The sequence below is a fragment of the Panthera pardus genome, unplaced genomic scaffold, assembly GCF_024362965.1.
Source record: "Panthera pardus isolate Hobbes unplaced genomic scaffold, ASM2436296v1 HiC_scaffold_13, whole genome shotgun sequence".
In the NCBI taxonomy this organism is placed as follows: Eukaryota; Metazoa; Chordata; class Mammalia; order Carnivora; family Felidae; genus Panthera; species Panthera pardus.
Window position 1 is genome coordinate 74,152,529 of NW_026526688.1, and position 17,749 is coordinate 74,170,277.

The 17,749-nt window shown below is 37.1% G+C and overlaps 1 protein-coding gene and 1 long non-coding RNA gene across 3 annotated transcripts in view; one reads left to right on the forward strand and one right to left on the reverse strand.

The window, feature by feature from the left end:
- Positions 1–7,172: 7,172 nt before the first annotated feature.
- The window catches only part of MND1 (meiotic nuclear divisions 1), a 63,210-nt gene continuing 52,633 nt past the window's right edge, over positions 7,173–17,749 (reverse strand). For both annotated transcript variants that reach the window (XM_019441232.2, XM_019441233.2), the window contains exons 7-8: positions 15,588–15,632; positions 7,173–7,419 (exon numbers count right to left, since the gene is read on the reverse strand). In XM_019441232.2, the coding sequence (XP_019296777.1) occupies positions 7,313–7,419; positions 15,588–15,632 (152 nt within the window). In that variant the 3' untranslated portion in view covers positions 7,173–7,312. The remainder of the gene's footprint in view (positions 7,420–15,587; positions 15,633–17,749) is intronic.
- Positions 10,805–11,909, forward strand: LOC128776533 (uncharacterized). Its single transcript, XR_008421655.1, has 3 exons — positions 10,805–11,129; positions 11,249–11,280; positions 11,811–11,909. It is a non-coding gene; the product is annotated as an uncharacterized LOC128776533 (long non-coding RNA).

A 17,749-nucleotide genomic window follows, 5' to 3' on the forward strand; every position in this document is an offset into this window, starting at 1 on the left:
ATTTTACTCCAATCATGTTCTCAAAAACAGTATTATCAGGTTTACAATTTAGACTTTTCTGTTCAAGCACTATAAGGGTGGTTCTTCTTGGCTGGCTGGCAGCTGTACTCATTTCCTTTTTAATCCCTTAAAAAGAAGCATGTTTGATAAAGTTGGATAATAGCGTCTCTTTCTCAGATAGGCCAGGAACCTTATAATCCTATTAGACTAATGATGTGGCAAACATCAGAGGAAAAGTCATAGCCAATTCATCCTTACAGATCACTTTGGTACTGAACCAACTTCAGAAGGGACATCAGTGATATGATCTGACCCTGAACAACTGTGAAACTTGTTAGGAGACTATAAAATCTCTTTCCTAGAATTCTTTAAAAATAGGATAGTGAGACTTAAAAAATAACTACATGTGAAGATTGAGAAGATAGGGTATCAGCTCTCAAATACCTTTTATGTAAAAAAAAATTTTTTTTTAATGTTTTATTTATTTTTGAGACAGAGAAAGGTAGAGCATGAGCAGGAGAGGGGCAGAAGAATCTGACAGAGAATCCAAAGCAGGCTGCAGGCTCTGAGCTGGCAGGACAGAGCCCGACTCGGGGCTGGAACTCACAAACTGCGAGATCATGACCAGAGCCGAAGTCGGATGCTTAACCTACTGAGCCACCCAGGTGCCCCTCTCAAATACCTTTTAAACTTCACAATTCATTGAAAAGATATTGGGAGTATCAGTCATAGCATTATTTACCAAATCAAATTTGATCCTGGATCACTACTAATTTGACTCTAGTTCTACCCTGGTTGTACTCAGTCTTTTTACATCAATAACCAAACCAACCCCAGGACTAAGGATTTCCTAGAGCTTGGCTGAACCAATGTCCCTATGCTTCTTAATTAGTATCTCTAATTTCAGGGAAGAACAAACTTAAAAGTAGCTTGTAAAAATTAAGGACAGCGGTGTGCTAGAGTAGGCAAGCTGATTGTTAAGTAACAGTGAGGACCTGTTAAACACAGCTATCACTAAAGGTTAAATTACATAAACTATGATGAATCATAACATATTAAAAACAATGATGTTGAAGTTAAAAACTTATCACTCCCTAATTATTTTCCATTTTACCCTTATCTGTATTCTTTTTCTTTTTTAATGTTTATTTATATTTGAGAGATAGAGACAGAGTGTGAACGAGGGAGGGGCAAAGAGAGAGGGAGACAGAATCCAAAGCAGGTTCCAGGCTCTGAGCTGTCAGCACAGAGCCCGATGCGGGGCTTGAACCCACAAACTGCGAGATTGTAACCAGAGTCCAAGTCAGACACTTAACCGACTGAGCCACCCAGGCACCCCATACCCTTATCTGTACTCTTGATATTATTTACATTTATTATATTTACATGGTAGAAATACTATGTAATGGTGTGCTATCGAGACTTTTCTCCAAACTATGCATTGTCATCATGTTGGTAATCTGAAATTGACTGTACTGGGAGTATTTATACCACACAAATAGGCAAATAATATAAATCAGTCCCAATCCCATTTCCCAAAGAGTCAGTTTAGTTATAAACATTTAAAAGCACACTACTGGCTTGGAGGGCAGCAGTCTCTGGTTGGCTCATGTACAGATTCCATCTCAATCCTTCTTGTGCTAACACCATAAAATAGACTCAAAAACAAAAATAAAGAAAGAAAAAGAAAAAAAAGAAAAAAAAAAAGAGTTGCTGAACAGAATACTCATTTTTCTCAAGTGCCATGAAGCACTGTCCAGGATACATCATATACTAGGCTACAAAACAAGTCTCAATGAGTTTAAAAAGAATGAAATCATAGCAAGCATCTTTTCTGACCATGATGATTTAAACCTAGAAATCAATTACAAGAGGAAAACTGGAAAAATCACAAATATATGGAGATTAAACATGCTACTGAACAGCCAATGGGACAACAAAGAAATCAAAGAAGAAATTAAAAAATACATGGAAACAAATAAAAAAGGAAACACAACATACTAAAATCTATGGGATGCAGCAATAGTAGCTCTAGCAGGGAAGTTTATAGCATACAGGCCTACCTGTAGAAACAGGAACAATCTCAAATAAAACATCTACCTTTACACCTACAGGAATTAGAAAAAGAATATAGTCCAAAGTTAGCTGAAGGAAATAATATAGATCAGAGCAAAAATAAATGAAACAGAGACTAGAAAAGACAATAGAAAAGATCAATGAAACTAAGAACTGGTTCTTTGAAAAGATAAAATTGACAAACCCTTCACTAGACTCATCAAAAAATTAGAGAGGGTCAGGGCACCTGGCGGGCTCAGTCAGTAGAGCATGCAACTCTTGATCTTGAGATTGTAAATTCGAGTCCCACATTGGGTGTAGAGAGTACTTAAAAAAAAAAACTCTTTAAACAAATAAGAGAGGGCTCAAATAAATAAGAAATGAAAAAGGAGAAATTACTACTGATGCCACAGAAATACAATGGATCATATAAGAGACTATTATAAACAATTATACACCAACAAAGTGGACAACTTAGAAGAAATGGATAAATTTCTAAAAACATACAATCATCAAAGATGGAATCAGGAAGAAATAAAAAATCTGAACAGACTGATAACTAGTAACAACATAGAATCAGTAATAAAAACCCCCCAATGAACAAAAGTCTAGGACCAGACATCTTCACCAGTGAATTCTACCAAACATTCAAAGATTTGAGACATATCCTTCTCAGACTCTTTCAAAGAACAAACAAACAAAAATGAGTTTCCTAAACTCATTTTATGAAACCAGCATAACAAAACCAGACAAGGACGGACACACACACACACACACTACAGGCCAATACCCTTGATGGACCTAGATGCAAAATCCCAACAAAATATACGAAAGTGAATTCAACAACCCATTAAAAAGATCATACACTAGGGTGCCTGGGTGGTTCAATCAGTTGAGTGTCCAACTCTTGATTTTGGCTCAGGTCATTATCCCAGGATCAAGTGTGGAGCCTGCTTAAGATTCATTTTCTTTCTCTCTCTCTCTCTCTCTCTCTCTCTCTCTCTCTCTCCCTCTGCTCCTCTCCCCCACTCAGTCTCTCTTTCTCTAAAAGTAAAAGTAATAATTAAAAAAAAAAAAAAAGAAGAAAAAGATCATACACCATGACCAAGTGAGATTTATTCCAGGGATAAAAGAATGGTTTCACATTTGCAAATCAGTGTGACATACCACATTAACAAAATGAAAACCAAAAATTATATGCTCATTTCAACAGATGCAGAAAAAGCATTTGACAAAATTCAACGTCTATTTATGATACAAACTCTTGACAAAGTGGATATAAACAGAACATAACTCATCATAATAAAGGCCATATGTGATAAGTGCATAGCTAACATCACACTCAACAGCAAAAAAGCTGAAAGTTTTTCCCATAAGATCAAGAGCAAAACAAGGATGCCCACTCTCACTACTTTTATTCAATACAGTATTGGAAGTCCTGACCAGAGCAATTAGGCAGGAAAAAGAAATAAAAGGCACTCAAATTTATTTATTTATTTATTTATTTATTTATTTATTTTTTAACGTTTATTTATTTTTGAGACAGAGAGAGACAGAGCATGAACGGAGGAGGAGCAGAGAGAGAGGGAGACACAGAATCGGAAGCAGGCTCCAGGCTCTGGGCCATCAGCCCAGAGCCCGACGTGGGGCTCGAACTCACAGACCGTGAGATGGTGACCTGAGCTGAAGTCGGACACTCAACCGACTGAGCCACCCAGGCGCCCCAAGGCACTCAAATTTAGAAAGGAAGAAGTAAAACTATCACTATTTGTGGACATGATTTTATATACAGAAAGCCCTAAAAACTCCACCAAAAAACTATCACAGTAAACAAATTCAGTAAAGTTGCAGGGTACATAATAAACAAAAACCTTTTATGTCTTTATAATCTAACAACTAACAGAAAAAGCCCAAATAGGCAAAGCAATCTTGAGAAAGAACAAAGCTGAAGGTATGATATTTCCCAGTTTCAAACTATACTAATCAAAACAGTATGGTATTGGCATAAGAATAGACACAAAAATCAGTGGAACAGAATAGAGAGCCCAGAAAGAAACCCAAGCATATATGCTCGGTTTATGACAAAGGAGGCAAGAATATACAATGGGGGTAAGGGTAGTCTCTTTAATAAATGGTGATGGGAAAACTGGACAGCCATATGCAAAAAAATGAAACTGGACCACTATCTTACACCATACACAAAAATTAACTCAAAATGGATTAAATACTTGAATACAAGACCAGAAACTATAAAACTCCTACAAAAAAACATAGGCAGTAAGCTCTGTGATGCTGCTCTTGGGGATATTGTGTTTGGATATAATTCCAAAGGCAACAAAAACAAAAATAAAACAACGGGACTATATCAGACTAAAAAGCTTCTGTACAGTGAAACAAACTGTCAACAAAGTTAAAAGGCAACCTACTGAATGGGAGAAGACATTTGTCAATCATATATCTAATAGGAGTTAATATCCAAAATACAAAGAACTCGTACAGCTCAATACCAACAAAAAATAAAAATAATCCAATTAGAAAATGAAGAGGATCTGAATATACATTTCTCCAAAGAAGACATGCAGATGACCAACGACAGGTGAGCAAATGCTCAACATCACTAATCACAATGAGATATCACCTCACACCTGTCAGATTTGCTATTATCAAAAGAACAAGAAATAACGAGTGTTGGTCAGAAGGTGGAAAAAACGAAGCTTCACATACTGTTGGTAGAAGTGTAAATTTGTGCAACCACTATGGAAGACAGTATGGAGGTTCTTAAAAAAGTTAAAAATAGAACTAACATATGATCCAACATTTCCACTTCTGGGCAATTATCCAAAGAAAAGGAAAACAGTAACTTGATATGTATCCCTATGTTTTTTGCAGCATTACGTATAATAGCGAAGACATGGAAATAACCTAAGTCCATCCACAGATGAATAGACAAAGACGTGGGAGGGGCACCTGGATGGCTCAGTCAGTTAAGAGTCTGACTTAGGCTCAGATCATGATCACATGGTTCGTGAGTTCAAGCCCTACATTGGGCTCTATGCTGACACTCAGAGCCTGGAGCTTGCTTCAGATTCTGTGCCTTCCTCTCTTTCTAAAAATAAAGAAACATTAAAAAAAATTAAAAAAAAAAAAAGATGTGGTACATGCATGCGCAAACACATGCACGCGCAAACACATGCACACACACAACAGAATACTGCTCAAATAAAAGAATGAAATCTTGCCATTTGCAACAATATAGAAGGACCTAGAGGATATTATGCTAAAGTGAAATAAGTCAGGCAGAAAGACAAATACCACATGATTTCACTTATATGTGGAATCTAAAAAATAAAACAAGCAAACAGAACAAAACTAAACTCATAAAGAGAATACACTGGTGGTTGCCAGAGGGGAGTGTGTGTGTGGGTGGTGAAATGTTGGAGGAGGATCAAGGGGTACAAACTTCCAGTTATAAAAATAAATAGAGCACTGGGGTGGCTCAGTCGTTCAAGAGGCTGACTCTCGGTTTCTGCTGAGGTCATGGTTCGTGGGTTCCAGCCCCACATCTGGTTCCACACTGACAGCATAGAGCCTACTTGGGATTCTCTTTCTCTCACCCTCCCTCTTTTGCTGCCCCTTCCCCACTTGCACTCCCTCTCAAAATAAACAAACATTTAGAAAATAAGTCAGATGTAATGTACAGCATGGTGACTATAGTCAATAATGTATTGCAAATGTGAAAGTTGCTAAATCTTAAAAGTTCTCATCACAAGAAAAAAAATTGTGTAATTTTATATGGTGACAGATGGTAACTAGATATACTATGGTGATCATTTTGCAAAGTATACAAATATCCAATCATTATATTATACACCTGAAACTAATATAATGTATGTTAATTATACTTCAATTTTTAAAGTGCCTCCAAAAAGGTGCCTAAATATTTATAAAATAAAATCTTTTAGGGATCACTAGAAATGCCGTCCTTTTTGAACATACATCCCTTCTCTTTAAACAAAGAATTATATTTTCTAATAAATAGCAAATGGTGAGAAATTTTGGAATTTCCACAATTAGTGTTTTGGGGAAAGACTTATGATGGGTTATTTTATTTTTTGTCCTTTGTCTCTTATATCAAATACTTTCTTCTGTGAAAAGAGCTGTTGCCCAAAGGCAACATAAAAGTAGCCTTGAGAACAAAGATAGACCAATTTGCTCCCGCCCACCTCCAGGAAGTAATTAAGAAGGCCCAGAGTAACTCTATGCAATACAAAGGCCAGATTCACCAACAAATGGTTCGGATGCTATTTGGGTCATTTCAGATATATGGAGTATCTCATTCGAGTTACTTCAAAGAACATCAAAATTAGTATGAAAAAAAATTAAGGCATGTGTGTAAAGAGCATTGCACACATTAGTTTTGTTTTTTTCTGTAAGTTTTTCTTGGAGTGCTACAAATACTTTAAATACCCAAGCGGAATTGGAAAAAAATTATATACAAAGGACAGACATTGTTTTTAATTTACTCTTTTTTAGGTAGTTGAAAGACAAAAATCCCTGAATGTCAGTTGGTGATGTGTGCCATACTAATACTACTATATCATCCAATTAAAAAGTGCATTAATCAGGACAAAGGGCCAGGTGTTTGTTCTTTACAGTAAAAGGACATCAAAAAGTCAAAAGAAAGTAGTTTTCAGGACTGAGGAATTACTACCTAACTCTAAACTTGAATATACCAACATTCTGCATTTTATTCTATAGGAAATTTGCAAATATGATGCAGTATACTGAGACTCACACTGAAAATCAATCACATGCATTTTCCACCAAGTAATGAAAAATAGTAAACCACTCATTAAAGTTTTAAAGGTTATTTCCAAGCATTAATGTGTCCATGTATGTCGGTGGTAGAACCTTCAAAGGTACCCTTAGTTGTCAATATTTAATATTTGAATGAAATTTAAAAATGTTGTCATGTCATGATGTATTTGATCTCTAAAAAAATCATCTGTAAACCCAACTTAAGTGGATGATTTTGTTTGCACAAACCTACTTTGATGACCACTTGGGAATATGGTTATAATTGTGCTTTTGATAGATCAAAAAGAGTGAAAAACATCTCCACATTATACTTTATTTAAAATCAACAAAATGATCAACACAGTTATAGGTAAATGGCAATTCAGTACATTTAGTTGGATAATATTTTTAAAAGTCACATATTCACAAGTACACAGATCCTTTCCCAACATCGAACATTTTAGTCTATGTAGTCAAAGTCTTCTGGAATTCCAAAATTTTTATCAATTTTATTTTCTTCCAAACCAAATTTTCTTTTCGCCCAAGATTTTATTGCAAATATATTATCTATAAAGAAAATCGAGAAATACTTTTAAGAATTGAAAACACAATCATAAAACATTTCAACTATAATTATATTCTTTTTTGTTACTTCTATTACTTTCAGAAGTATCAACATAAGAATTTTGCTGTACTTTCAAAAGTCATGGCAATTAATTTCAGAAGAAAATAATTAGTATTTTAAGTAACCAAATCGCATATTTAAACATTCAGCAAGTTAGTTGCCAGCAAAAAGACTACCTGCATTAAGAATAATCCAAAAACAGGGAAAGGCTAACAATGGTGTCTCTTCCACATTTCCACAGCACAGGCTGGGACTCTGTTACCTCGGGAATTACAGTTGCTCCTGTTCCCAGAGGGTACACATTCTCTCCAGAACTTTTTCCCTTCCCCACAAATAATAATGGTTTCCAGATAATCAGTCCAGCGTGAGGGAGAATGGGTGAAGAGAACAGAAGGTAGTTTGCCTATTTTTAGACAAAGGTAGGCATAGATGTAGCCTTATTGTCCTCTAGGTGGGATTTAAATGCATTTTGCCGCTAGAAAAAAAAGTGTTATATTTACTTAAAAGAATTTATCCCAAGGAAACAAAATAAATTGTGTACAAAGATTTATGGTTAATCTTTACAGCAGTGTAATAAAAGAAAGCATAAAAGCAATCTAAATATCTAAACTTTTGGAAGGGCATCTCCGCTCAGGCAGTGAGGGAAGCAGGGTAATACCAACAGGCTCACAGTGCCTGCACTTGGAGAACGGGGTGACTGTGAGGTTTCTGTGTGTTTTTTTCACACATTTTCTCTAACGTATACACACCACCTTTACAATGAACATGTTTTATAAAGAAATGATGGTGCGAAGTTTTCTGGTTCAGAATATTTGACAAAATGTTAAGTGCTGTATTGATAGTGATAATGAGGGGTTAGAAGAGGTTCCTCTGGAGTGTCACAGGCTGAATTATGTCACCTCCTCCAAATTCATATTCAAATTAATTGTAGTCCTAGAATCTAGTACCTAAGAATAGAACCTGGGTCTTCAAAGAGATGATTAAGTTAAAACGAGCTTGTTAAGGTGGGCCCTAATCCAATCTGCTCGGTGTCCTGATGAGAAAAGGAAATGTAGATACACTGATATCATGAGTATGCACAGCAAAGACCATGTGAAGACACAGGAAGATGGCCACCTACAAGCCAAAGACACCTCGGAAGAAATCAAACCAGCTAACACCTTGATTTTGGCCTTCCAGCCTCCACAAGTGTGACAAAATAAATTTCATTTGTTTAAGCCACCCAGCCTGAAGCACAGGCTCACCTCATTTTATTGTACTGTGCAGACAGTGCATTTTTTACATACTGAAGGTGTGTGGCAACTGTATGTTAGCAAGTCTATGAGCACCATTCTTCCAACAGCATTTGCTCACTTCAGATATTTATTATGTCACATTTTGGCTAATTTTCACATACTTGAAACTTTTTCATTAGTATTATTATATTTGTTATGGTGATCTGTGAGCACTGATCTTTGATGTTACTATTGTAATTGCTTTGGGGTGCCACAAACTGTACCCATATGAGACAGCGAAATTAAATATTTTGTATGTTCTGATGGTCCCACCAACTGGCTGTTCCCCCATCTCTCTCCTCTCCTCAGACCTCCCTATTTTTCTGACATACATTACTGAAATTAGGCCAATGAATAAACCCTACAATGTCATCTAAGTGTTCAAGTGAAAGGAAGGGTTGCACATCCCTCATTTTAAATCAAAAGCTGGAAATGATTAAGTTTCATGAGGAAGGGGTGTCAAAAGCCAAAAACAGGCTGAAAACTCGGCCCCTTGTGCCAGACAGCCAAGTCGTGAGTGCAAAGAGTTCTTGAAAGAAATTATAACTGCTACTCTGATGAACACACAAATGATTAAGAAAGTGAAACAGCTTCATTGCTGATGTGGAGAAAGTGTGAGTGGTCTGGACAGAAGGTCAAAAAAAGCCACAACATTCCCTTTAAGCCAGAGCCTAAGCCAGAGCAAGGCCCTAACTCTCCTCATTCCTGTGAAGGCTGAGAGAGGTGAGGAAGTTGCAGCAAGAGTTTGAAGGTAGCAGAGGTTGGTTCATGAGGCTTAAGGAAAGAAGCCATCTCCATCACATGAAAGTGCAAGAGGAAGCAGCAAGTGTTGATACAGAAGCTGCAGCAAGTTACCCAGGAGATCCAGCTAAGATAATTCATGAAGGTGGCTACACCTTCAATGTAGACCAAACAGCCTTCTACTGAAAGAAGATGCCATCTGGGACTTCCGTAGCTAGAGAGGAGAAGTCAGTGCCTGGGTTCAAAGCTTCAAAGAACAGGATGACTCTCTTGCTGGGGGCAAATGCAGCTGGTGACTTTAAGCTGAAGTCTGTGCTCATTTACCATTCCCCTAATCCTAGAGCCCTTAAGAACTCGGTTAAATCTACCCTGTCTGTGCTCTATAAATGAAAGAAAGTCTGGGTGACAGCAGCACATCTGTTTACAACATGGTTTGCTGAATATTTTAAGCCCGCTTTTGAGACCTACTGCACAGAATAAAGGATTCCTTTCAAAATATTACTGCTCATTGGTAACACACCTGGTCACCCAAGAACTCTGATGGAGATCTAGGAGATTAATGTTGTTTTCATACCTGCTAACACGACATCCATTATGTGGCCCATGGATCAAGGAGTAGTTTTGACTTTCAAGTCTTCTTTTTTAAGAAATACACTGCAGAAGGCTATAGCTGCCATAGACCGTCATTCCTCCGATGAATCTGAACAAAGTAAATTAAAAACCTCTGGAAAGGATTCACCATTCTAGATGCCATTAAGAACATCCATGATGCATGGAAAAAAGTCAAAATATCAACATTAACAAAAGTTTGGAAAAAGTTGGTTCCAACTCTCAAGGATGACTTTGAGAGGTTCAAGACTTCAGGGGAGGAAGTAGCTACAGATGTGGTGGGAATAGGGAGAGAATTAGAAGTAGAAGTGGAGCCTGAAGATGTGACTAAATTGCTGCGGTCTCATGATGAAACTTCAACAGATGAGGAATTACTTCTCATGGATGAGCAAAGAATGCGATTTCTTGAGATGGAATCTATTACTGGAGAAAGTGCTGTGAAGATTGTTGAAATGACCAATAAAGGATTTAGAATGTTACACAAACTTAATTGATAAAGCAGCAGCAGGGTTTGAGAGAAGGGACTCCAATTTTGAAAGAAGTTCTATTGTGGATAAAATGCTAGCAAACAGCATCACACGCTATAGGGAAATAATTCATGAAAGGAAGAGTCAATCAATGTGGCAAACTTCATTGTTGTCTTATTTTAAGAAAGTGCTGCAGCCACCCTGACCTCCAGCAGTCGCCGCCCTGATCGGTCAGCGGCCATCAGCATGGAAGCAAGCCCCTCCACCAGCAAAGATTACAACTCGCTGAAAGCTCAGATGATAGTTAGCATTTCTTAGCAATAAAATTTTTTTTAAGTTTTATTTTATTTTATTTGGGAGAGAGACTGTGTGAGTGGGGAAGGGGTAGAGAGAGGGAGAGAGAGAGAATCCCAGGCAGGCTCCAGGTCACCAGCACAGAGCCTGATGCGCGGCCTGAACTCATGCAACTGCAAGATCAAGACCTGAGCCAAAACTAAGAGTCATATGCTCACCTGACTAAGCCAGCCAGGCGCCTCAGCAATAAAGTATTTTTAAAGTAAGGTAAGTACATTGTTTCTTTAGACATAATGCCATTGCACACTTAATACACGTAACTTTTGTATGTAGTGGGGAAAAAAATTCATTTGACTTACTTTGTTATACTATTCACTTCATTGCAGTGTTCTGGAACCGAACCTGCAATATCTGTCAGGTATGACTATATTTTATGTTACCCTTAATAAATTAATACCTGCAGTTTGATCACCTTTAAAAATAGTGTTTTAGGAAGTTTAATTCCAAGTATCAAATAATGATAACTAAATGTTTGGAATGAAGTTTGTTTCTAAGTGAATACTACTACATCAAATAGAATAACATTAATGAAATATCCCCAATTCTTTCAATTAAAGTATAATCGAATAACAACAGAAATTAAAAAATGAATCTTTATGTAACAATTTAAAACTAATCTTTAGTTTTCATGAGGACCTAAGAGAGACTTCTAATAACATGAGGCACTCCAGAATGATCTGTTTAGTTTTACTAGTGTCTGCATCACCATCCATTCTTGTCAATCACAGTCAAATACTTACATAGGACCCACTGCTACATAAAACAGGGATTAAGTGTATTACAGGTACTTGATAATGTAAAGAGCCTATGCCTTCAAGCTGACACAAGATTAGAGAGAGAAAAATCAATTTATTACTAAATAATCCCAAAGTGTTATGTATGTTAAAGAGAAAAGATCAAGTATTATGTGCACAGCACCCAGAACAGGCTCCAAAAGCACAGAAAGATTTCCAGGAAATGAGAGAACAGATACAACACTGCAACTTCAAACCTGGATCAGGACAGAAAGAAAGAACTCACCACAGTAAGACTACAGGCTTTGTACGAAGGAGGTGTGGGTTCACATGAGAGCAAGAAACCATTTTATTATAAACTTCCAAAGATTACACTTGATCTTAGCCAAAAGGTGAAGAAGCAATTAAACCTCCAAAGATTAAAACAAACAAAAGAACATATAAAAGCCCAGCCACAATGCTTGATGGACCAATTCAAAAAGACTGATGAAGAACATATCTCGGGCTGCTGGATGTCTACCTTCAAGACAACGTCACCTAAAATCTTAACAACTGATTTCCTGTCAAATAATTTTCCTGTTATGTAGAAATTTTTATAAATGGATAAAAGAAAATAGGTGTGTGTATGTGTGTCTTAAAGAAAGAGCCCCAAGACTAGTAGAATTTCTGTTAATTTCTATGGTGGTATACCCAGTATATATATAGAAACAGGATGGCAATAGCATGCATGACTCTGTTTATGATCTCACAACATCTATCCCCCCCCCCCATTCACTAAGATGCCTCTCACACACAGTCATAACTTCAGTATGTTAATTATGAAGGTTTTATAAAATTTGTTAAATCACATTTAAAGTATATTTAATGCCATAAATCATTTAGATGTGATATTTCTATTACATTTATATCCTAAAGTAATCTCTCATTTTATAAAACTGAAATACTAAATTACTGAACAGTAAACATCCTCTATTCTAGATACATTTTAAGGACCTTTTTAGGAAAAAGGAAAACCAAACCTTAACTAATAATTACAGGACAATCTCTGGTTATAAGTATTAAAGATGTTTTCTTTTTGCTTGTTTTGAAGACAGGTTGATTTTCTGAGGTGCAAGTTGTTTTAACTCCATATTCTTATCATAACACTTTTCTGTTGGAAGGAGAAAATTGTAACTTCAGATGGAAACATGGTTCCTAACAGCTGTTTCTGCTGTGTTAAAAATATCTTCCTTCCTATATGATTTTAAAAGTTTTAGGTTCGGGTATCTGGGTGTTTCAGTCGGTTAAGCGTCTGCCTTCACCTTCGTAAAGCATCCGCCTTCAGCTCAGGTCTTGATCTCATGGTTTGTGAGTTCGAGCCCCATGTCCAGCTCTGTGCTGACAGCTCAGAGCCTGGAGCCCGCTTCAGATTCTGTGTCTCCCTCTCTCTCTGCTCCTCCCCTGTTCGCATTCTGTCTCTGTCTCTCTCAAAAATAAATAAACATTAAAAAAAAGTTTCAGGTTCTTTCTAAGCTAATAACGTTAGGGGAAAAAGAAGTTGTTCAAATTGTTCCTTTTTCTCATCATAACTGGAAGTTTGTGATCAAGTGGAAAATAAAAGCATTTTTTAAGAGAATGGGAAAAGGGGAGTATTTGTTCATCTCTATGTCTAATGTTGCGCTAAAGGGCTTACAAACTGTTTTTATTTAATCCTCTCAAAATGTAAAGTACATATAATCTACAATGAAGAAGCAGGTTCAGAGAAGTTCAATAAGTCATACAGCAAAAATAAGGAACACAATCTGGATTCCTTGCAAAAGTCAAGTTCTTCCCACCATGCACACAGGCTGCATGTTCCTGCTGCTTACTGAGCTGTTTTGCTGAGAACTATTGGGAGAAATCACTTTGTGACTCTTGTCTTATTTTTAATCCACTTGCCTTTTTTTCTCACTCAAAACTTTGTATTTCTCAAATCCATATGATATCACTGTATTTATTATTTATTTATACTTACTGGACATACATTTCATTCTTCTCTTTTCTTTAATGGGAGCTTGCTGTTTTTACCCTCTTCTTTCCTTATCACTAAAGCATTACATTATTTATGAAATGTATTACTTTTGTAATAAATAAGATTGCAATTTTATTTTTGAGACAGAGAGAGCATGAACAGGGGAGGGGCAGAGAGAGAGGGAGACACAGAATTGGAAGCAGGCTCCAGGCTCCAAGCCATCAGCCCAGAGCCTGACACGGGGCTCGAACTCACAGACCGCGAGATCGTGACCTGAGCTGAAGTCGGACGCTTAACCGACTGAGCCACCCAGGCGCCCCAAGATTGCAATTTTATAGGAGCCAATTACACTGATTTTATCAATCTACTTAATTCTAAAATAGACAAGGAAGAGTGCTTTAAAAAAATTTTTTTTAAATGTTTATTTATTTTCTGAGAGAGAGGGAGAGTGCAAGCAGGGAATGGGCAGAGAGAGACAAAGGATCCCAAGTGGGCCCTGCGCTGACAGCAGAGAGCCCAACGTGGGGCCTGAACCCACGAACCGTGAGATCATGACCTGAGCTGAAGGCAGATGCTTAACCGACTAAGTCACCCAGACACCCCTAGCAAGAGTGATTCTTTTTTTTATTATTATTAAGAAATTTTATGTTTATTTATTTTGGAGAGAGAGAGAGGGAGAGAGCATGCACGCACGCACACAGGAGAGGGACCGAGAGAGAGAGAAGGAGACACAGAATCCAAAGCAGGCTCCAGGCTCTGAGCTGTCAGCACAGGGCCTGATGCAGGGCTCCAACTCGCGAACAGGTAGATTATGACTCAAGCCAAAGTCGGACGCTTAACCGACTGAGCTACCCAGGCACCCCAGGAAGAGTGATTCTGAAACATTTTGTGACATACAGAGGCCTGGACATGGAGTCAGGAAACCTCGTGCAAATCTTTGTACACCCAGTGACTAATCACCTTTGACTCAAAGCAGTCACTTTAAATTTTCTGGATCTCTGCATCAATACAATCTTACCCATACTCTCCCACAGAAACAGAATAAGCATGAGTAGTACATGTGAAGGCATTATAAACTCTTATAACAGGATGGTAAAATTCAATTACCATTACATTATAATACTGGAAAAACTTCAGTGTTAATTTGTAGACAGGTTTTAACAATACTAATCATACCTGTATATAAATGACAACAATCATTATTTATGAACTTTCTTCTAAACTTTAAGACATAGAGAAAATGCCTTATTAATTCCCATTTCTTAGAACGTCTCTAGTGTAGACCAGAGGATACATCCTTTGGCAAATGGGTTAATGAGGCATTTATATGAAAGCAGGTATACAGAGAAGATAGTATCATGTAGTGGGTTAAGAGCTCGGATTCTGGATCAGAAAAGCTGTATTCTAATTCCTGTTCCATTGCCTAGCATCTGTGTCACTGTGGGCTTCAGTTCCATCTCTAAAATTAGGAATGATAATCCTATTCACCTCACAAGATTGTTGCAGAGAGAAAATGAGAATGCACCACAGATACTCTTTACAATGCCTGGCTTATAGTCAGCCCTCAACAAATGTTAGCTATTATTATCATTAGCAAGAAGACAAATCTTTCAGATTCCATGAAACTCTTAAAGTATCTTGCATTAATATAAGGAAGGTTAAGTGATTAGCCCAAATGGCTTATCCAGGAAAAATTACACAAAAGTTAAACTCCAAGCAATCATTGGTTTTACAAAAATATGTTGTACGTTTGAAAATGATTCATGATAAGATTTAAAAAAAATAACCTTAAGAAAACAAAATGATTGAATATATAAAAACAATACATACAGTTCTGAAAATGTCTCTTCTTGAACAGAACTAGGCACAATTGCTTCTGCATGTCATCATAGTAAGTGTGGAGAAAGTTTAACTATAGCTTATCGGTGCCATAATACATACCAGTCCATCTATTAGCGGCTTCTTTGGCTACTTGATTTGCTTGACCTGAAAAAAAGTATATATATGTGAATCATCATCTTCATCTACTTACAGATTCATTTTTTACATGAGTAAAAGTTTATACAAATAAAACTCTATGTAAAAAGCTCAAATTGTGACAGGGGCGCCTGGGTGGCGCAGTCGGTTAAGCGTCCGACTTCAGCCAGGTCACGATCTCACGGTCGTGAGTTCGAGCCCCGCGTCAGGCTCTGGGCTGATGGCTCGGAGCCTGGAGCCTGTTTCCGATTCTGTGTCTCCCTCTCTCTCTGCCCCTCCCCCGTTCATGCTCTGTCTCTCTCTGTCCAAAAAAAAAAAAAAACACGTTGGAAAAAAAAAAAAAAAGCTCAAATTGTGACATATCATATCCCACAAATCTGCTCAACTCCCCAAAGAAATTTTAGATAGCTGCAATTATATTAGTCATGAATAGCCATGACTGTAAACAATTAGTTTGAATCACTGAGTCATGAATGTAAACAATTTCCTTTTCATAAATGTCCATTATTCTACTTGTTCCTTTAACGTTTATTTATTTTTGAGACAGAGAGAGACAGAGCATGAACAGGGGAGGGGCAGAGAGAGAGGGAGACACAGAATCAGAAGCAGGCTCCAGGCTCTGAGCCATCAGCCCAGAGCCCGACGCGGGGCTCGAACCCACGGACCGTGAGATCGTGACCTGAGCTGAAGTCGGACGCTTAACCGACTGAACCACCCAGGCGCCCCTCTACTTGTTCCTTTAAAGATAACATAAGTTTAAGTGAGATGTATTTCTCAGTTTACAGCATCAAGAGGATAAAATAATTTGAGTTTAACAAGAATTTTAGATTATATATATTAGATCACAATAAACCTGACCTTTAAAAAATTTAAGTCATACAGTAGCCGCAGAGGAGGAAATATTTAATTTATATTTATACATCTTGCTATTAAATGTATCTGTATCTATGTCTTTCAAGTTAATCTACACAGCACGTAACAATTCCATGATCAACTGAGCATAAATATTATTTATTATGACATTTATTTATTGAAAAATAATTTTTATACTACAGAACTCACCATATTAAAGCGTACAATCCAGTAGGTTTTAAAATATTCACAGGGTTGTAAAACCATCATTATTTTCCAGTTTTTTTTTTATGTTTCAAGTTTTTATTTAGATTTTTAGTTAGTTAACATAAATAGTGTAATATTAGTTTCAGGAGTAGAATTTAGTGATTCATTACTTACATATAACACCCAGTGTCCATTTTTTTTATTATAGCCATCCAAAGCATGGTGAAGTAGTATCTCATTTTGGTTTTGATTTGCATTTCCCTAATAACGAATGATATTGAGAACCTTTTTAAATGTTTATTGACCATCTGTATATTTTCCTTGAAAAAATGAATCCTTTGCCCATTTCTAATTTTTTTTTAATTGTTCAGTTGTAATTTTAAAAAAAAAATGCATATATACATTTTGGATATTGGACACTTGTCAGATACAAGATTTGTAAATATTTCTGTAGATTTTCTTTTCACCTTTTTTTAAATTTTCATTTTCATTTTTTTTAATTTTTTTTTTTTTAATGTTTATTTATTTTTGAGACAGAGAGAGACAGAGCATGAATGGGGGAGGGTCAGAGAGAGGGAGACACAGAATCTGAAACCGGCTCCAGGTTCTGAGCTGTCGGCACAGAGCCTGACGCGGGACTTGAACTCATGGACCGCGAGATCATGACCTGAGCCGAAGTCGGCCGCTTAACCGACTGAGCCACCCAGGCACCCCTCATTTTCATTTTTGAGAGAGAGAGAGAGAGAGAGAGAGAGAGAGAGAGAGAGAAAGCACATTTGGGGGAAAGACAGAGGGGCAAAAAGAATCTTAAGCAGACTCCATACCCAGTGCAGAGCCCTGGGGCTGGGGGTGGGGCTGGATCCCACAGCTCTGGAATCATGACCTGAGCCAAAATCAAGAGTCAGATGCTTAACCAAATGAGCCATCCAGGAGTCCCTCTTTTAGCTTTCTTGTTAAGGTATTTTGATACACAAAAGTTGTTAATTTTGATGAAGTCAAATTGATCTATTTTTAATTTGGTTGTTTGAGCTTTGGTGCCCTGTCCAAGAAACTGCTGCCTAATCCAA